Below are 21,266 nucleotides of genomic sequence, written 5' to 3'. Positions count from 1 at the left end.
TTTATGCCGATTTTGAAATCAATTTAAAAAAAATTGCCCTCCTCAAACTCGTTATAAAAATCTCAGTAGCTTCAGCTAGTCTGTCTCTAAGTATATAGGGCTTATTGAGCAATTCTATCGTGTATACAAATAAATTCGAAACAAACAAACAGGGCCGACTTGCTGAGAAGCCGTAATCGGCAAGGAGTTCCTGTCCGATCATTCAGAAGATGACCATAAAAAATGAAGCTCTCCTCAACGAATCCCGCTTATATCAAGTGAGTTGATGTCTAATTATCTCTGATTAATTATGTCAGTTTTAATCTGATACTTCTCAATTTATTTACGATGTTGTACATGTTTCAGCGAGACTGTGAGTAGAATCAGATCCTTGTATTTGATGTGACACTGGCACCTAGGCTACTAATGCAGCAGGTAAGGCTAATCGCTAATGGCATGCCTAGAGATTAAATCAAAATACTGTTTTGTGTTTATGTTAGGGGCTAAGAAAGTGAGGAAAATTACCAGATAGCCTATGTAAAATTACCTAGGTAATAAAGTTATTGATGAATGATGATGATATAAATTATAATTGATATCAAAGAAAAAGAATCCTCATAGTTGGATATTACTATTAGAATAGCCTATTTGTGCATCCTGGCGATTGGTGCTGGTCGTGCTGCAAGGTGAAATTTGGCAGGGGAACCCAGGGGCCAGGGCAGGGGCAAGGGGTAATATAGGTACAAACATGTGCTATGTGCACATATGAATCATATGTGAATGTGGATAGCCACCAAATAATTCGGGTAGAATTCTGGGAATGTGTGTTCTTGTATTCAAGATTGATGATCATTGATCCAGCCTAGTAGTAGTAGCATGATCAGTCAATGCCAATCAGGTATAAAATGTTAGGTAAATATAAAATAAAATTTAATTGCACATTTTTCAAACATATATTTCATTTTTTATTTTATATTTACCTAATAGCTATTTTGTACCTGATTGGCATTGCCTGATCATGCTACTACTACCTAGTACTACTAGGCTGGATAAATGATCATCAATCTTGAATGTATGAATGCACATTCCCAGAACTCTACTCTAATTATTTGGTGGCTATCTATATTGTGTAATTTCAATTTCCAATTATAATTAATATCATTCTTTGGTCTGAACACTGATGAAACTTATTCATGAATCACATTTAAAATATCTACATCATTTAAGAATACATAAGACACTGTAACTTATAAGTCTCTAGTACTGACAACTGACATTATTCATTACCTAGTCCTAATTTATTACATGAATTATGAAAGCAATTTTATCAATAAAATAGCTAATGGGGTGTTTGGGCATTAATGGTGAATTGAGAGTTGAGACTATATTTTCAAGATGGCAAAATCTAATAAGTTTACTTCAATTGTACCTACAATTTGTAAAAACAGTGAGAAAATTTTTAACCTGTCTGTAGATGAGAAAGAAAGTTTTAAAATAATTTTGGGTGGGTAACAAGCTAGCTAAGTCAATCATCTTGTAATCCTAATTGCTCTACAAAAAAAATTGTTTTTGAGAAAAATTTGTATAAAAAACATTGCAAAATTTTCTACTAGTACAATGTATCAGTTGAAGTTTAATGAGTCTAACAATATTATTAATTTTCTCAGACTTAGACTGAGAAATATACCCATACATAGAGACAAATTTTTCAATTCTTTACCTTGGCAGATGGGAAATAATTTTTTTTGTAATGTACAATATTTTTTTTGTAATGTGTTTTGTGTAATGTAATACATGTTTTGTTTGATGATGGTAACATAGGTGCTTTATAGTTTCAGTCCTGCATAATTTTGCATAATTTTGTAAAAATCAGAATGTGTGTCATAAATCCATTCTTGCATCCATTCAGCATTTGATTGGTAGATCAATCTAATTCATGGAAGTGACTTCCATGCCAAATGATATATTTCCAAAAATTCAGTCAGTATATCATTTCAAATATGGCACAAAAACAACGTGTCGATCACCACTGTTTACATTTTTGGCCCACGTTGACGTCACACGAGACATGCGCAGAACGGCGAAAAAATCGTCGTCGCCGTGGGTCAACCTTGTATTAATTCAACCATGGGTGTACCCCATGGGTGTACCTGATAACATAATTAGATATAACTTTAATCCATATCATTTAACTTGCCTTTTGTCTAACTCTTTCATTCCAAATAATTTTAACAAATTCAATCATCTTATTGTTTTAGACAATTAATTGCGTAGATCTTACTAGAATTATAGAATGTATTGGAGCGGAGTTGTTCAGATCACGCGGAAAAAAACACAAAACCGGCTTAACTGGTCCGGATCACAGTGCATTGTTGGGGGCACTCGTAAATGAGTGCGATGCGGTGCGAGTTCCCGCCTCGCGGTAAGTCAAACTCGAAGGTAATGGTACAGCTTTAACTTGCTGCTGATTTAAAATCTCGCTATCGTTTATCTACTTTAAATTAACTATCGTAGAGTTAAGTTTGTAAAGTTGAATGTCACTCAAAGTTCAAACTAATGAAGCTCGCCGGTCGCCGCTGCCGGCGCTGCGTCTGTGACAGTGTGACCGGCTACGGCGGCTACCTAGTCGATTAGAGAAGAATTGCCACTGTGCCCGACTAGAAAACGCTGCTTCCTAAATTATATAATTTTAAGTGTTTTATCTCTTGGTCACAAAATAAAAATGTAGCTGGCAGCCTGGCACTAGCTGCCTCTGGCTCTGAATGCTTTGATTTCAGTCATCTCACCAAGTTTCTTTCCAGTCCTACCTAGCCTAACGGCCCTTCGGGCCCTAACCTAGGACCTAACCTAACCTAGGTAATAAAATTTTTATCATGTCTATACAAACTTGAGTTTTTAAATTGCCGCCAACTTGGTTTAAAACTATAATCCTTGTGCTGCCAGCTGCACTGCAGTTGTCACGAGTTGTGGTTGTACATCTTTCGGAATCCTGCCTATGACTTTTTTCAGATTCCATTATTGGCTTATTGCATTTGCTACACTGACTAGGCAGCATAGTGGCAAAGCAGAGAGTTTTTTAGACTCTCCCTCAAGTTCATTTTTGAGTCCTATAAGTAGACCAGTAAAGTATCATGCATAGTGGCAAAGCAGAGAGTTTTTTAGACTCTCCCTCAAGTTCATTTTTGAGTCCTATAAGTAGACCAGTAAAGTATCCTGGATACCAGCATCATCATACATATGAAATTGGTTTAAATCTTGGATAAATGAGGAAATTGAAAATGAACTGATTCTAAAAAATCTCTGGTTTGTCACTGTGCTAGGCAGGGTTGAAGCCTCACAGGAAGATTTACCATATGAAATGGATTACTAATGCTTTACTCCATCTCCATACAATTTTATTTCAAAATTTATGTGATGAAGATACTTTTTGAAATTTTCTATTAAAATCACTTGTGCTGCACTGCACAAGGGCTTGTGCAACACTGCACAAGCAGCAACCCCTTGAACCAGCATTGCTATTTATTGTAGGTTTTGTAATTGTAGCTTTTCCAACCATTATTCCAAATATTGATCATCATACTATTATACTTTCAGCTTTTCCACTGGGCACGTGCAGAGAGTGGATGAATATTGCAAGCATAGTGACAAACCAGAGATTTTTTAGAATCAGTTCATTTTTAATTTTCTCATTTACTCAAGACTTGAAACAATTTCTTATGTAAGATAATACTGGTATCCATGATACTTTACTGGTCTACTTATAGGACTCAAAATGAACATGAGGCCAGGGTGTAGACTGCAGAGGGAGAGGGTGGGATATATGGATTTTTAAGCCCAAGCGGCGCCAACCATTTTCAAGATGCGTCGCCGGTAATTTTTAATGAAATGCCATTTACGCTGAGTAATGAAAAACTATTTACAAGCCACAAACTTGGACTTTCTGACACAGAGGGACCCTTTGAATGCTCTGCTGCCATCCTGCCATTTTTGTTTATTGATCAATCAATAAAGATGATCAATCTATAGAATTTTTGTAGCCCATTTATAATCACTTTATTCTTTCTTGGTACTTCTTGGTGGATTCCATAAGTACTTTTAGGATTTTGTTTACAATTTAGGTGCCCATGTTTAGGAGCCTAAATAGTATTATTTATCATTATTTTAGTGGACTGATAATCTTGAAGACAAATAAATGACAATAATGGTAAATAATAAAGTATTCTACAATTTTGGGCAATGAAATTTGTATTTGTAAATTTGTTTCTTACAAATTCATGTTCCAAAAATTTATTTTTTCCCACAACAGATTATTTATATATAAGAAAAATTGAATTCTTGATCTGCCATAGATAATTGCTGTTTGTATTTATAATTATTTAGTGCAATCATGGCAGAAAAAGCACAAATTAGAATTCAGGAATCCATGACATCCTTGGTAGATGATTTGGATAAATCCTTCCTAAGAGGCATGCAAGTAAGTGGTAAGCAGGATGCTTGATACCCTGATTCAGAAATGTAAAAAAATAGTATTTACATGAATTTTTTCACTTCTATCTTTAGATGAAGCAATTCAGTGCATACCTACAGTATTTAATGAAGCATTGCTCAAATAATCCATATTGGTCCCTACCTTACTAGTGATTTTCTAGAATCTATATAATTTTTAGTTTTTAGTTTATATACATGAATTGTCATGCATATTTAACTTTGATGTACAAGTTAGATTAGTTAGTATTTTCTATTGTATTTTTTGTGTATAATGTGTAGGTATCCAGGATACACATTATAGGTAGTAATTAAGGGCCAGAGCTGCTAGAAGAATCCTGTTTCAAAAGCATAGTATTAATGGGCATTTATGATTGCAGCGCACAATGCACCTCTGTGCTGCCGAGTGCTGTGAGAAGAAGGAGGCGTCAGTAGATCAAGTCCATCGCTGCATAGAGTCTTGCAGTACACCGCTACATCAGGCCCAGACGTTTGTCCAAAACGAACTTGCACAGTTCCAGGTAGTTTTTTCAATTTTAGCACACTTTTTTTGTCCAGTGTAAACTTAACAGCTAGTACTATCCGAGGTATGCAAGACTAATCTCAAATGCAGCTTGTATTTTGTCTTTTTGTATTGAATACAATTTTTATCACAAAATTGTCCAAGTCACCTCTTTTTACAGGGTTTGTTAGTTATTTCTGGTTTTGTTAGCGTTCAATGTCAGTTTATTTTTATGAAATTTATCAATCTAGTGTCTTTGGAGGACTATAAAAATTCTTGCTTGTTGATGAATGATTCATTTATTGTGATTTTACAATGCTTTGTTCGTGTGATTGTCTAGGAATATAACAATAACATCTTGTGTGCATTGGGTATGTTGACTAATTTTCTTCACAAGATAACTAGAATTTCAAATAATTTTAATTTGTTTGTGAATGATTTTTTGTTATAATCTTTACCTTCATTTTACATGAGACTGCATAGAAATGCTGATGTGAATTGTTTTGTGTACACAGGAGCGGCTGCAGCGCTGCGTGCTGGTGTGTCAAGACCGTGTTAAAGACAGAGTCACTGCTAACACTTCTGAAGCTCAGGTAGATAATGCATTGAAATTGCATTCATTTACATTGCATTCATTTACCTAGCATTCATTTACATTGCATTCTCTTTATGTATGTATAAGCGTCTAGTCAAGATACATGCATATGCTATGTTGTCAATAATAATTTGACTCTATTATACTGATGAAAATACTGCACCAAGACAATGGGTAGGACATGTACATACTATATGAATAGTTGCAAACATGAAGGCTACACTATGGATGAAAATGCACTGCAGGTATAAATAGTATAATGACAATGTTGTACTGGATCGGTGATATCACTACTTGGTATTCATATTATGAATTGTATAAAAATTACTTTTAAACACAAAGCTGCGCAAAAGCTGCCAGCATCACATCAACATATAAACATTGATGAACATCACACAAACAGTATTGGCATACCTACGGTAGTTATTCTGGCTATTACTCTTAAAGAGACCAAATGGAAGTACAGTATTGAAGCTGCATTCGAAGGTTTGGTTATTGATATTATTTAGAGCATGATTAACATAATATGAATTGATGACATCGAAGGATCATGTGCACTATGTACTTATTAAATATTTTTGTCATGGTTTCTTCCATACACCTATTTGTGAGGTATGATATCACAACTTTAAGCTAAAGTTAAATTTTTAGTTTACTTTATTGTACCTATTTTGCATTATATCTCTTAGAGTCCTGCTATGCATGTAAAATTTTGCTCTTCATTGCTTATTGAGTCTTTTTCTGGAATTAACTTCTTTGTAGATTTGTTTTAATTTCTTTATGAATGAGACTTTTTCAACCATTATCATCATCTAAACTCAATGTTTTTCTTCTATTATTAGTCTATTATATTCCTGGTTAACAGACATATTTGTTTGCATTATCTAAACTAATTCTTTAGACGAGTCAGGTCTGCTATCTTATATTACACTACAGACTGAATTCCGGATTTTCCCTAAACAATTAAAAACATCCTAGTTTTCCATTTTCTACATAACATGATGTCTTTTATGGGGGAATAATATTTGCAGGCATACTATCCAGCATTATTACATGTCGGATATCTGAGTCCATTTGAAAGCAATGTGTCTCAGCAGTCAACATCTGTACCCATGTTTATGTCTAATATGATTTAGTGCGAAGCAGATAATGCAGAAGAAACACGCCATTCTTAAACAGTTGCAAAGTACCTGGCGTATTATTACAACATTTAGTTAACGATCACGATAAAAGCCCCCTTGAATGATCTAAGTACACTTGATTCTCTTTATGCTTAAATTGTTCAAAGGGGTAAAAATAATTCCAAGCTGTAATTGGTGTTTAATTTGAGGAAATTGCCTTCGTGTGTCCCCAGCCTGAGGGACGGGGGCTCTCCATTGCTGGGTCCATGGGTCGGGTCTTACGGGATGCCACCCTCGGCCAGGGCGGGGTATGCCCTCACCTACCTTTAACTACCTCTTACGTACCATTTAAAACTTCTTACTACTTATCTTTAGCTACATTTTACATACCTTTAACTACCTCTTACGTACCCTTTAAAACTTCTTATATTTAAGCGACCTTTTACGTGCCTTTAGCTACCTCTAACATACCTTCAGCTACATCTACGTACTTTTAGCTATCTCTAACGTACCTTTAGATACATCTAACGTACCTTTAGCTACCTCTAACGTACCTTTAGCTACCTTTTACGTATCCTTAGTTACCTCATACGTAATTTTGGCTACCTTTCATGTTCAAACCTAAATCTACATTCCGCATTCACATACCCACCTCTCACGTTCCGATACCCACACCCAAACTTACCCTTACTCGCCACCTACATGCCCATATCTACCATCCCATGTGGCCGAACCAACCTGTCACCGTGCCACGTGCCCGTAGCCACGTCCCCTTACCCTCTAATCACGTACCCGGTGTAGGTATAGTAGTGCCTGGTAGGTATAGTAGTGCCTGGTATGTATGGTTGTGGCTCCTAGTTTTTGCTTGGTTTGGAGTCTGACACACGTCAGTTTTGTTTCGCTATCGCATGAAAATTGTTGGCCTACGCACTTCAGATGTGGCTTAAATTATGTACGATATTCATAGAAGATTTCGATAACGCAAAGATTTTGCATTGAAATCATGCATGGCTCCAGAGATCGTTTGCTGCTAGGTACTTCAGCGAGTGTTGATCCAAAGGCTGTAGAAGAACGAGTTTCCAGAATTGATCAGCCTGAAAGGCATCGCTTTTTCTTTCAGAGTTCTCGTTTTGCTTTGTTGCTGCAGTTTAGAGGGTTCCATAGTCTTGTCTCCAGCAGTTATCCCTATTAATTTTTCCTTTTGTTGCATTTTCCGTTACAGTTCCATAGTAGTCTGGTATTGCTTTGACTCGATGCTGCAGTTCGTGATCCTATCCGTATTTCTGGTTGACTTTCAACATTGGTTGCTTTTTCTAAGGGTCAAGTTTTTAGTTGTGCTTGTCGGATTTGTAAATGTTTACTCATACGCAAGGAAACCTACATAATAACATGTAGACTACAGAGAATTTAGAAAAATACAGCATACGTTTCAATTATGTGTCCCGACAACCAGATATTCAGTATGACGTAATTTGTGTGCCGCGCTTCAAGTAGCAATTTTTGTGTGCAGGTCTCCGTGTACAAGGCAGAGTTCGAGGCGTGCGCGATGACGTGTGTTGACGACCACATCAAGCTCATGCCGTCCACCAAGAGAAGAATAGCAGAGACCCTCTCTAAAAACTCATAACGTCTTCACTGTGTAGCGCAAGTGTACAGTCAGGTTTCTCAAATCTATATTATGAAGCTCAAATATAGCGCGTATGGCCACCGTACTGGTTTTACAATTTGACAAAACTTTTCCAAAAAATGCATTTAGTAAAATTACAATGCATTAGAGCTGAACGAGACCCAATTGTTTTTGAGTGCGGATTCCTGTCATGACACAAAGTCCTCGATGTTTCATGTAAATATTTCTCCCGTCGTCTCCTTTAAATTATTATTGTGGTGAACATGAATTTCGTTGTGATGCGTGGTGGCAAGAATATGGGACAACGATAATTAGTCAATTTCGAGAGAATAAGTACCTCCTGTGATTGAATTGGAATTCCATTTGCATATGTGGTGGAACGCATGAATCGTCCAGTCATGTGTGGTCGTAAGCGTGAATCATACCAGTTATTTGTGTAAGAAAGCAGCAATCATGATATATCACTTAGTCAAGTGTGGTCGAAGCGCTGATGCTTTGGGTTGTCATACATTTCAATTTTGACATTCCGTCTCTTACTCCAGTTCTTTTGCACGATATCCACTGAAAAATACCTCCCGTTTGATATCGTGCAAATCTTGTAATTTAATGACTGTGACAAGCAATTTTTGCTAACTCGACGTATCATAGACGGAAGCTCAAAGATATCATGCATGACAACTCAATTTGTTAGCACTCGCCACAGCGAATATTCCCCTCCAGTTAAATACATAACTCGCACAGCTTAAAAACTAAGTTCGTTACATCGCATGTCCGACGAAAATGTTATAATGAAATGTTAATCCCATAAAATTGTTTATTCTTCATCACTGTCAGACAATAACAATTCTCCCTCACTATCATCTTCATTAGCTGATTGTTCGTTCTCTGACCCCATTTCTTCGTCATCTTCACTCGCCGCCTCATTCACGGAAGTTTTCTTCCTCTGTCTTCTCTCCTTCTTGCTCTTGGGCTCGTCGCTGTCGTCGACGTCCTGCTGCAGCTTCCTCTTCTTACTGCGGTTTGGATCGGCCAGCCTTACATTAACCGGCTTGAATTTTATCTGTACATAATTATTTGCGTTAATATTTTCTCAATTTGAAACAAATGAAAGAAAAAGTATTCACCGATTTTACATCACTACGTAATATGGTAATAAATTAATTATAGATCAATCATTATCGGATTTACTATAGACTTGTGTCGAATGCATTAGTCTTTCACTATAAAATATTTATTCACTTGTGGTAGCCTGGTAGGTGTAACATTGTATAATGTATAATTGTATATATGTATGTATAATTTGAACAGCATCTCCGATGACATCGTCGGCGCTCCAAGTATGAACGCGTTCAAGAACAGACTAGATAAAGCTATGGAAAAATATATGTTCAGACTTGAAATGCCTAGCACTATATCGAACCCGGTGGAAGTCGAGTAGCTATCTCAAACTTTCGTCAGTCATGAAAAGATCCGGTTAAATGACACGATTTTAGATCTATGAACAAGGCACGAAAAGGAAAAGAATCGGCGACAGCCCACATCAGGCCTACACTTCAGCGCCGAGTTCACTATGTTATGTTATGGTGATGACACGCGTATGTTAACTTTTTCATGAAGAAACTAATTTATTTACTTAGAATACTTTTTCCATTTGTGCAGCCAAATTAACTCTTCAATTTTCATTCCGGACAAATATAATATTTTATTCTTGGAACTCAACTCAAGAGCAGTTAACCGTTTCATATTTAGGACGAAGAAAACATCATCATAAATCTATACTATAAACCTGATCTTAAAGTACGGGTGGTGCGTATGATGCTTAGCGCTGTATTTATGAACGAGCAATTTGAGTACATATTGACAGGTGCTTATCGTGTCGGGATATTACCTGGACCTAAATTGTTTCCTTGACAATATCAACTATTGCAAAACCGTGAGGGAGGCTTGTCAACTGGTACGGGATGATAGGATTATCAAGTTGCATAAACCATCTATCTCTGGCAGCGTGGTGTAGAACTAATTTTGACTCGATAGTGGTGTGTACAATTTACTTATCCATGCCTAGGCCTGGTTACGGTTACATCATCAAAATGAAGCTATATAAATAATAAAATCACTGGAAGGTTTATATTAAATAATAATATTGAACGATTTGAGATAATATCAATAATTAAGACCTTCACGCTCGCTTGCAAAGTTTATTTTTGACCTCCGGCGCGAATTATCTTGATAGCTGAAGCGTTAGCAAAACATCCTAAGTACTACTAATATTACTCATAATATCTACTCATGTCAATATCTCACCTTGTGCCCACCCAATATCTCCACAGCCAGCACCGCATCCAAAGATTCCTGGTTGGCAAAGGACACGAAGGCAAAACCTCGGTTGTGCTTCTTGGGGTTTCTTTTGTTCGCGATGGGCATATCGATGTTGGTGACAGCGCCATACCTGCACACACAACAACAAAGCTTGAACATTGCAGTTGAAATGAAGGCTGCTCGTGACAGCGGGTGCATATCTAAGTCAGGCATTCCTTCCGTACATGTACAGGCTCTTTATTTAATCTACGCTTGGACTTTTGGTTGTAATTGAAAATTTGCTGAAGATGACACGTTGTCTGATCAGGTTTTAAAGGTTATTAATGTGTACATGAATGTAATAAAGTAGCGGGAGAGACGAAGAAAATTGTATCTGAATAAGCTATCATCAGAAAGCCAAGTTGCAGACTAACTCTACTTTCTGCATTTGCGACTCACACAAGGTAATCAACGAAGCAAACAACCTCATGAAGACGAAATTTCACATAAACATAAAGCCCCCAAGCAATGTTGGAACAACTCTTTATATACGGAGGTAATTGTTCATTTTTAAAACAGGCAAAGTATAGTTAATTAATAAAGTAGTGGGAGAATAATGTTGAAGCAACTTTCTGGTCATGAATAATTCCTACAAATTATCGAAGAATGAACAACCGGCAAAAACACGAGATGTCCACAAAAATACAAAGAGTATTTTTTTTTTTTTGCGGTGCACGAAAATACAAGGGACTGTACATGAAAATACGAGAAGCTGTCCTTGAAAATACCATGATTGCTCCACGAAAACATTACTCACAATGCAAAGTGGCCATAAACTTCCTTGGCAGTCACTGAGCGGTCCAAGCCATCCACATAAATTTTGAAGGCTTCATTGTCAGTCTGCAATTGAAAACATAAAAAATGTCATTATTATGCAGTGTAAACAGATAATGCAAAACCTGAATGTAAAGCTATCTAGGATTAGAGTGGATTTTAATTATTCCATATCAAAGATCTCATTTCCAGCACGTTTAATTGAAAAAGGGATCATGCACGACGCTTCTCTTTTAACCAACACAAGGAATCCATGGAAATATGCTTATCCATTTATGAGAAAAAAAAATCAAGCTATGATATCCATAGATATGAATATATATGAATCAAATTCAAGAAGATAAACTGAGAGTAAAATAGATTAGGACGACGCCTAGCGTGACCGTCTCAGGGCCGCCAACACACCTCGGACCCCGTCTGTTCTGTCTCATGGGCCTGCACCTGGGCGGGACAAAACAAACACATCAGTAACATGAATAAATCATCAATAATGCGAGCTGATAAGGCAAAAAATTGTTATCGAATTAAAAAAAGACGCCAATACTAAAAAAATCAAAGGCTCAAAAATATTTGTCGATATATTCAACTAGATCAACTTGAGCATTCCACTAACGAATATCTCAAGCTTATTAATATACTGGATCACAAGAAGAATAAGGAATAATTAAAATACAAACAAAACCGTTGATTGATGAGAAAGCTCAAAAATTCAAAGAGAAAACGATATACAATTATCATAATTTGTACAACGAATGGAACCATTCTAGGCTTCAGTTGCTGTTGCTTACCCTCTCCTCATCGTCCAACAGAGGTCGCGCCTCTACGCAATATTTCTCCACCTGATGTCAATAACAATAAATTATAACAATAATATGATATATAATTTTAATCAATAATATCAATAACAATAAATTATTCATAGCAATAACTGAATACATATTTTATGTCGTAATAAATTTGACTTAGTGCATTGAAATAATTTAATATGAACAACAAAAACAATGAAGACGATAAAACTACATTGCCTAAATTTTGGAGTATTATCTTTGCACTTGCATAAATCAAAGGCGAGAGAAAACGCTAACTTGATAAAACACTTAATAGATATGAATAATAATGAAAAAACTACTAGGAAAATTAGGCAACAAGCGTTATTGGTGAAATAATTAAACTCACGTCAATACAGAACTCGTTGATGAGCTTCTCAGCATGCAGAGCCTTTGAGAAATGAACAAACGCCACTCCAAGGTTTCGGAGATGGCGGTCTTTTGTTAGATAAACTTTTCTCACAGGCCCAAACGTTTGCACTGCAGAAATGATAGACTTGGCGCTAACATTTGGCCCTACTGGCTCTAATACAACGACAGGATCCTTCAGGAGCGAATCCTTCTGTTCCTGAGTGATGCCGCCTGCCTCAGCACGCCTCGCAACAATCTCGGCACGCTTCGCCTCATTTTCCCGGACACGGGCAGCCTCCGCAGCCTCGGCCATCTCCTTCTTTGCCGCCTGAAAACATGGAGTGAAAAGTATTTTCATTGTCCGTTTAATTTTTTTTTTGCAGATTTTCAATTTGCTGCCTGCAAGCAAATTGAGGAAATTATCTTCGTTTTCCGTGCAAAAATTTTTCTTCTTGCAAAATCTCAATTAACTATATGTCTCTCGACTCAAATCACGATTATCCCACCAAACAATATGCTTCTATTCTCGTTTCAAGAAGAATGACCAAGTTTAACTGCTACGTTCATTTGATGTGAGCAGTAAAATGCCTCAGTAATTGTAGATTTAATCAAGTCAACATTGGGATTTAATCGTCAACGGTAAAAATTCCAATAGACTTAATCGTCAACATTGGGGATTTTAAAGTCAACAATTTCATCAAAAAACCGGTCGCTATGCAGCTTACTATTTCCTAGTGCTGGCGAGTCTCGTTTGCTCCATTGCCCAGTTCAAATTAACTCATTTTCTATTTGCATACGTAATTTTTGGGTTTCTAGGAATTTTCTTGACATTTTTAATAATTGGTCATAATTTTTTATTGACTACACAACACTAACAATTTATGTATACTTTCATAAACTATTTTCTGATTCGTTTTTATTATTTAGATCAATGGTTCCATTGATATAGGATTGGATTTTTTAAACCCACGTTTGAGTTTAATGATGTAACTTGTACAGAAGCAGCTTAGCAACTACATACCTATTATATGATTTATATCTCACCTACCTTCTTTTATCTAAGCATGGAAGTACCCCTCAAATACTTAACACGTTTGAATATGTCATTTCACTGTTTCCAAATCTAAACATAGATTTGTATACAATTAAAAAAACGCTAATAGTAAGAATTACGAGCATGAATTGCATACTCACCAATTTATCTTTTAATTTATCAGTTTTCTTTGCACTCTTGCTCCGAAGATCTATCTTCTCAATAATAGGCGGCAGAGAACTCTGACAAAAGAGAACAATCAAGAGTTAGATGATGCGGCACAGAAAATTAAGCGCGTACATCGACACTCACAATTATTAAAAACTAAAAGAAATTAAAATTAAAGTAACTAAGGTAAATTCACCTAGGCAAAAATGGAAGTTAACATTAAATTGATCAAACAGTTTACTGTAAGTATATATATAGTGAGCAAGAGAGCTTAAACTAAGTTTATTTATTAGTAGGATTTAATTAAACTAACAGAGAAAGAGATGACCTGATATTTTATAAAATTTTAAACAATGAAAGCATTATTAAGATTCGAAACGAGAACAAAAACGTGTGAATTCTGGCATGGAATTTGTTTGCTTGTGATGAATATAACACGACTTACCCATTTATTTTCAGTGACTGAAGGCATGACAGACAAGAACTTATTGTCCAGCTGCAAATGAAATTATAAAGAAACATTAACAAAATATCATGCAGATTATCCATAGAATTTGAATTAAAATACTTTTACGTTAATTCAATATGTATCTTTGCAAAATGTTTCATTTCATGCTTGATCTTAAATAGAATAAGTGCCAACAGATAATTTCAGGTAAACTGTTGACATTCAGCTGAATTAACATTTTTTCTTTTGTCATTTGCTTTTTAGAGAGCGTATTATTTCAAGAACATTTCTAATGCTTCAGTTTCAAATAATTATACCTGCTGAGTTCAAATATACCAATGATCACAAATAACATCAACATGTAGTCAGAGACAGAGGCAGGATAACACAAATTCCATGAAATTTTCCTTCACAAGTCTAGTGAGCATCAAACTCTCACGAGATCCTTCACAGCTGTTGTTGGTTATCACTGCAATGTTATAAGCCCTAGAACTCACCCTCAAGACTTTCTTCCGCATTACATCCATGATGCTCCTGACACTGGCAAAGCGAACATAGCAATAGCCTTTGTTAAGGCCGGGCTCTTCAATGGGCAGGTCAACGTCCAGCACCTCTCCAAAATCCGCAAAAAATTTTTTGATGTAAGCCTTGCTGGTGGTGAGGTTCAAACCGAACACAAATATTACGGGGTTGCCCTCCATGATGAGCGGAACTTGTTCAGGAGCTATGAGCGTCTTTATGGATTCCTTGGACGCATCAGCCTTGACACTTTCATCCTACAAAAGAAAACAGAAATTAATTCCATTGATTAATTGCTAAAGGCTTTAATGGAAAGATAAAGGTTTAGCTTTGCTAAATTCAAGCTTCTGGATTCTACACCATAAAAGAAACCTTGTAGTTCTTCTTCGTCTTCTTGTTACCAGTTCTTCTTATAGGAGCAAAGGAAACTGTCCCATTTAGCCCCTTCACAGTAAAGGATTTAGTTGATGCCCTGGGCCTTTAGTTGATGCCATGTGCCCGTCACCCCGCAAATGCATGGTAGCCGTGGGAGGACAACACAAGAGACTATTCTCCAAATGATCTATCAATGTCTTGACATCTTTTCGTCGGTGATGATTTGCAAAAGTTCCAGCAAAGGAGCCTCATCTAGGCTACGGTATGGCTTGGTGCTAGAGCTCTAAGGGGGGCAGTGTTCAACTTGTATGCTTGAGGGTTGTTCATTGTGAAAAGTATCTTTAATGAGTCTAGTAGCAACATCTAGAAAGTCAATGCTTTCATTAGGCTTGCACAGAGACAAAAGTTTGGACAGTAGTTTGTTGAATTGGGACACCGGGCCGTTCTACAGGGTTGGTTTTGCTTGCACGTCTGTTTGTGGGCCAATAGTACAGGTAATGGAACAGGGTTAAGTCCTTGCAGGTCTGGATTTAAGTGAAGAGGTGACAGGAGCAAGAGATACTGTGGAAGTTATTGGGGAAGCTGTTCTCTGAATGGTGTTTTGTGAGCCTAAGGCAGTAGCCTTAACTGATTTCATGGCATCTCGGTACGAGAGCTTAAGGTGTAAGCGAATATTTTCTGTTTTGCTTGCTTCATAAGAGGACAACCCCATAACTAACAGTATGTGGACCTCCGCTATTCCAGCAGTGTTGTCTCCCAGTATTAGAACAGTTCTTTACACTGTAGGCACAACCACATGCAACACAACAAGGGGGGCCTTTACAGCTAATGGCGCTGTGTCGAAAATATTGACATCTATAGCACTGCCATAGGTCAGCCACCAAGGGGTCAACTTTAAACCGCTAGTAACCAGCGTACAGATAGTCCAGAAAAGTGCTAGAAGGAAAGTTAATTTTGAACATGGAGGTTCTCATTTCTCCTTTACCCTTTAGCACACACTCGGCCCTTACATCCTTGTAACCTGAATCTCTCAGAACAGATGTCAGTTCCTCATCAGAGACGTGCTCTCCCAAGGGCCCAATGACTCCAACTGATACGGTCTGATTTACTGGAATGCAGCATTTAACATTCCATGAACCAAGTTTGGTTACCGCCAGGAAATGAGCCAAGTCATCAGGCGAGTCATACTTCCTCGAAACAACCAGGAGTTGACGCTTGGGTTTCCTAGAGATGTGGCCAATGCCGGCTTGGCCAAAAGGTGGATTAGCAAGGGCTATGCTAAGGGAGATTTTGTTGGAGAAAACTTACTCTAAGGACGTGCATTAGGGCCATCAGGATCTGCAACAGGTTCTATAATGACAATTTTGGCATTTGAATCAGAATGTTTTGGGGTTGGCTGAAGTACATGGAGGCTGGGGTCCCAATTGAGTATTGGTACACAGTGAGGCAGATGTATGGCCTTACATTTTCATCATCATCATCATGGGATGAAAACCCTCAAATGCATACCCAGTCTCAGGGTCATCAGGAGCTAAGTCTTGAACCTCATCACCTGCACTGGTACCAGAAGCAGGGTTGGCGATTTTTTTGATTTTTTTAAAAAAATCAAAAATCAATGATTTTTTTTTATTTTTTCATGATTTTTTTTATTTATTTGATTTTTTCAACTTTTTTGTCTTTTTGAAGTATGATTTTTTATGTTGCAATTAGCCTACTAACAATAACAGTAGGTATATGGATCATAATGGATGGCTAAAAAGGGCACTTATTGCCTTCAATAATGGCCAACAGGCCAAGGTGGTGTTTACCACTTAGGGATTTTTGGTAAACAATTATTGTTAAATCTATTCATTAGCTTTGTGGAGTTTGTATGGAGCAAGGTAATGAGCTAAATATTGACCATTTAACTGGCTTCAATATACAAAAACACTTCAGGAATGCAGATCTTCTAAACATTGAAAAATCACACAACAGATATGTAGCTGATAGCACAGTGCACAGCACTATCAATAGATCCACTAGTTTTATGTCCTATAAATCTACAAGACTCTACCCTCTATACACACCGACTAGTAGTGACTGAGTGACTGACTGCACTGTTCCCATTTAATTCAGACCAATAAACCAATACTAAACATAAACTGAACGATAACCAAACAAACCTCATACGACTTGAAACGAGACTTAAGTTATGAGAAAAGCTAACACTGTTTGAAATAAACATGTGCACAATTCAAATGTTTTATATCCATTTACTGCATTTAATTATTTTATATATAGTCTTATAATTGTAATTATTTGCTTTCTAGTTTTAAATTCACATATTTAAAGATTGAAATTAAATATTTTTATTAGAATACTCGTATTAGGGTGGAAAATCTTTCTAATTGCCTAAAAGGTCAATACAATCTCAACCTCTCAATATACAGGGTGGGGCAGAACCGATTGAGCTGTTTTGAGGCAAAATAAAAGAGTAATGGAGGTACATAAAGAAGAAAGTTTATTTTCCTTGAGGTTAGCATAACATACCATTTAGAATACTTATGTTTTGAAAACAGTATCTGGAAGATGGAGGCCGTTAGCTGCAACACACTGTTGGAGTCGTTCTCAGAGGAGGGAGTAACCGTAACAGTGAATTCCGATCGCTATGCTGCAATGTTGCAAAATTTCTTGCAGCCCATGATGGACGAAAACATTGTTGAAAATGAAGCATTGAGAGACGTGTGGTTACAGCAGGATGGGGCTACAGCTCACACAGCCCGAATGTCACTCAATGCTTTGAAACGCATGTTCCCAGAGTCCCAGATCTGAGGGGTGATTTACAGTGACCTGCGAGGTCACCTGATTTGAGCATTTGCGATTTCTTTCTTAGTGGACATCTAAAAGAAAGGGGTTCAGAAGTCGCCCTCACACCCTACCACAGCTAAGGGAACGGATTATTGCAGCAGAGGTTATGGCCATACCTCGCCATATGTGTGAACGTGCTATAGAAAACTTCCAAGAACGACTCCAACAGTGTGATGCAGCTAAACAAACCCCATCTTCCTTATATTGTTTTCAAAACATAAGTATTTTAAATGGTATGTTATGGTAATCTTGAGGAAAATAAACTTTCTTCTTTATGTGCTTCCATTACTCTTTTATTTTGCCTCAAAACTGTTCAATCAGTTCTGCCCCACTCTGTATAAGCTAGCTAACACATTTAAATTGTATATTGTAATCAATATATAACAAATAGTCAAATAGGTAGAGACTACTTATAGCCTTCTAAGAATTAGCGAAGCTGCTAGCTACGTACAATGTATTGCACACTTGATGCCTCTGTACCAAAAACATTCAATTTATTGGAACCTAATACACACAAAAGGCAACAAGTTTATATACCAATTTGTCATTCATAGTACATTTATACTAAACCATGAATAACAATACCTCAATATAAATTAAAGACTGCCACTCAATATATTTAAATACATGAAAAAATAAAAAAAAATAAAAAAAATAAGAAAAATCATGATTTTTTTATAAAAAATCATGATTTTTTTATAAAAAATCAAGTGATTTAATCATTTTGATTTAATCATTGCCAACCCTGACCAGAAGTAGGTGGAACAACGGCATCAATCCTGAGAAGTAGTATTTTTGACCAAGTGGGTATTGCTGAGGGGTGTTATTGGGATTGGATGCAGAATTAGTTTCAGGGTAGCCAGATGATACTGAAGCTGCATCCCCCATGTTCCTATTTTATGCGTTTAGCTTTAAGCATTTCACTGGTTTGTTGTTGTACAATTTTGATGATTGCAACTATTTATATAAATTAATCTCAATCAAACATTTGTCCTCAAACGTCAAAAATTTTCCAGAACAACTTACCGCAAGGTAACTCAGTTGCATCCATCTTCAGCCATGGATGTAACCCCAAACTTTGTAGTTAATTAGTCAAGTATAAAAATATCTACATAACATTAGATCACATGTTCATACTTCCAAGGTTTAGTATAAATAATTTGATACTTACAGCAACTTTCTTCGGTGGAATGTATTCAGATACCAGAATTTTCGTGTTGTCCATCTGCCCAAGTAGAAACAAATCAAGTGGTTGGACAAAGATAGATGCTCCTAAGTATGAGAATAGTTTAGTTTATCAGGCAGAATGAAAATGGTATCAAAATCAATCCACTAAAACTTATGGTACTTTAACTTTGAAAACATTGCTCCAACGTGAACTCCAAATCTGTAGTGCATTGAAGATAATTAGGACTTTTCTGTGAACTTTTATATTCACTCATTTTATATACAACTGTTGCCACCTCTCCAGAGCTAACATACAACTGCTGCCACCTCTGAAGAATTAACATAAAAATGCTTCCATTTCTCACCAACACTTGATTATTTTCTACATATAACAGAGAGGAATGATAACCTGACCAATGAATCAGCAAATATTTCACCTCACCTGACCTCAGTAAATATTTCAATAAATAAATAACATTCTGCCTCCATGACTTTAGAATATGGCAACCAAAGTGAAAATTCCAAAGTAAAATGACAACTGACTTATTAATTTGGCAGAGAATAACCTCAGTAAATATTTCAATAAATTTATTCTATCTCCTAAGAAATCCACAGACGATTTTTGAGGATATTGGCCACAATTTGAATGATGAGTAGACAAGCACTAGCTAAAGCCAAAGTGACTGATTCTTACCATATGCAGGGCTTTGAGTGCTTTCTGTAGATCTTCTTCACACTCGTATGTGATGAGTGCACTGTTCCTATTTGCACCCTGAAACATGTCCTTGCCTTCTGACACGTGACACGAGACAATCTTGCCATACTTGCTGAAGTGCAAGTGTACTTGGGAAGTGGTTTTCTTAGTGGGCAAATTTCGGGCAAACAGAGTGTAGCCTTTGATGTGATGCAGCTTCTGGAACAATAAATTTTGGTTAATAAAGAAGTTAATTTATTACATTCAATGCTTCATAAAGTGTCATTTTTTCTAGTATTATTCCTTGGTCATATATTAGGAAATTTGTATATAGGTATATTACTCATACTAGTTCTAGCAATGCACACTAGTTCCAGCAATGCACACTAGTTCCCACAATGCACATTAGTTCCAGCAATGCACACTAGTTCTAGCAATGCACACTAGTTTCAGCAATGCACACTAGTTTCAGCAATGCACACTAGTTCCAGCAATGAACACTAGTTCCAGCAATGCACACTAGTTCAAGCCATTCACACTAGTTCAAGCCACTCACACTAGTTCAAGCCACTCACACTAGTTTCAGCAACTCACACTAGTTTCAGCAACTCACACTAGTCACTCGAATTAGCTCCAGCAACTGACACAATCATTTAATGCACATGGGTGGCTTCTGCCTAGTTTACTAGTTTGGGGGGTTGTGACTGAGCAAATAGTTTAAGATCTTTGGCAACGCATCAGCAACAAGATCTATATCTTTATAAGAACTTACCAAGAGATTTGTCATTAGGTACCTCTTAAACTATCTATAAAATTGAGGATAACCCATGAATGAGACAAAAATGCCCATGCTTGCAAACATTTTCACCCGTTTCTATAACCCTTACTCAAGCTCTGAGGTGCAACTTAAGGAGTGACAAAGCAGAGACATCTAAGACTCCACTAAAGTACAGTACCTCATTGAGTCCTATGAGTAAACCATTTAAGTATCAGTGAGACCAGCATTATCATAAAAAGGTAATGGAAACAATTTTTAACTAGATCCAGGAATTAAAAATGAATTGTTTTCTAAAAATCTCTCATTTGCCAATATGACTGACAAGGTCTTTCACCATTTTTGAAGCCTCAAGATTACTGCTAGACAAATTGCCTTGATTTCTAATTGCAAACAACCAACTGGAAAACCAGGCATACTGGAAAACCCTTGCCTGATTTCTTTATTAAAAATCATGAAAAATTACACATTTACACCTGCAATATTCACAAAACTCTAGTGGAACAGCAATTCTGCCGGATATCCTAGATTGAGTTAATAAAAGTGAACAATCAGGCTCTGAGATTCCAAACTTTGGAGCCATAAGATTTTAGTAATAAGTAGGCAATTTCCATTCATGCT

At 36.7% G+C, this 21,266-nt stretch overlaps 2 protein-coding genes across 3 annotated transcripts in view; one reads left to right on the top strand and one right to left on the bottom strand.

Moving 5' to 3' along the window:
• Window positions 1–2,346: 2,346 nt before the first annotated feature.
• LOC108668824 (protein FAM136A) lies at window positions 2,347–9,119 on the top strand. 2 transcript variants are annotated; one of them, XM_018156074.2, is made up of 6 exons: window positions 2,347–2,401; window positions 4,286–4,453; window positions 4,845–4,985; window positions 5,482–5,559; window positions 6,916–6,990; window positions 8,193–9,119. In XM_018156074.2, the coding sequence occupies exons 2-6, from the start codon at window positions 4,367–4,369 to the stop codon at window positions 8,307–8,309; spliced, it is 498 nt and encodes a 165-aa protein (XP_018011563.1). In that variant the 5' UTR covers window positions 2,347–2,401; window positions 4,286–4,366; the 3' UTR covers window positions 8,310–9,119. The 2 variants fall into 2 exon arrangements, with proteins under 2 accessions (XP_018011563.1, XP_018011564.1); XM_018156075.2 differs by lacking the exon at window positions 6,916–6,990 and having other exon boundaries at window positions 2,355–2,401.
• The window catches only part of LOC108668823 (polyadenylate-binding protein 8), a 25,626-nt gene continuing 13,469 nt past the window's right edge, over window positions 9,110–21,266 (bottom strand). The window contains exons 2-12 of the mRNA XM_018156073.2: window positions 19,871–20,089; window positions 19,181–19,234; window positions 14,766–15,044; window positions 14,266–14,316; window positions 13,814–13,894; window positions 12,618–12,947; window positions 12,230–12,280; window positions 11,847–11,882; window positions 11,425–11,507; window positions 10,614–10,758; window positions 9,110–9,369 (exon numbers count right to left, since the gene is read on the bottom strand). Of these exons, the coding sequence (XP_018011562.1) occupies window positions 9,124–9,369; window positions 10,614–10,758; window positions 11,425–11,507; window positions 11,847–11,882; window positions 12,230–12,280; window positions 12,618–12,947; window positions 13,814–13,894; window positions 14,266–14,316; window positions 14,766–15,044; window positions 19,181–19,234; window positions 19,871–20,089 (1,575 nt within the window). The 3' untranslated portion in view covers window positions 9,110–9,123. The remainder of the gene's footprint in view (window positions 9,370–10,613; window positions 10,759–11,424; window positions 11,508–11,846; window positions 11,883–12,229; window positions 12,281–12,617; window positions 12,948–13,813; window positions 13,895–14,265; window positions 14,317–14,765; window positions 15,045–19,180; window positions 19,235–19,870; window positions 20,090–21,266) is intronic.

Source organism: Hyalella azteca, unplaced genomic scaffold (assembly GCF_000764305.2).
Source record: "Hyalella azteca isolate HAZT.00-mixed unplaced genomic scaffold, Hazt_2.0.2 contig7851, whole genome shotgun sequence".
Lineage (NCBI taxonomy): Eukaryota > Metazoa > Arthropoda > Malacostraca > Amphipoda > Hyalellidae > Hyalella > Hyalella azteca.
The sequence above is the reverse complement of the archived record's forward strand: the minus strand, read 5'-3'. Positions and strand labels throughout refer to the sequence as shown.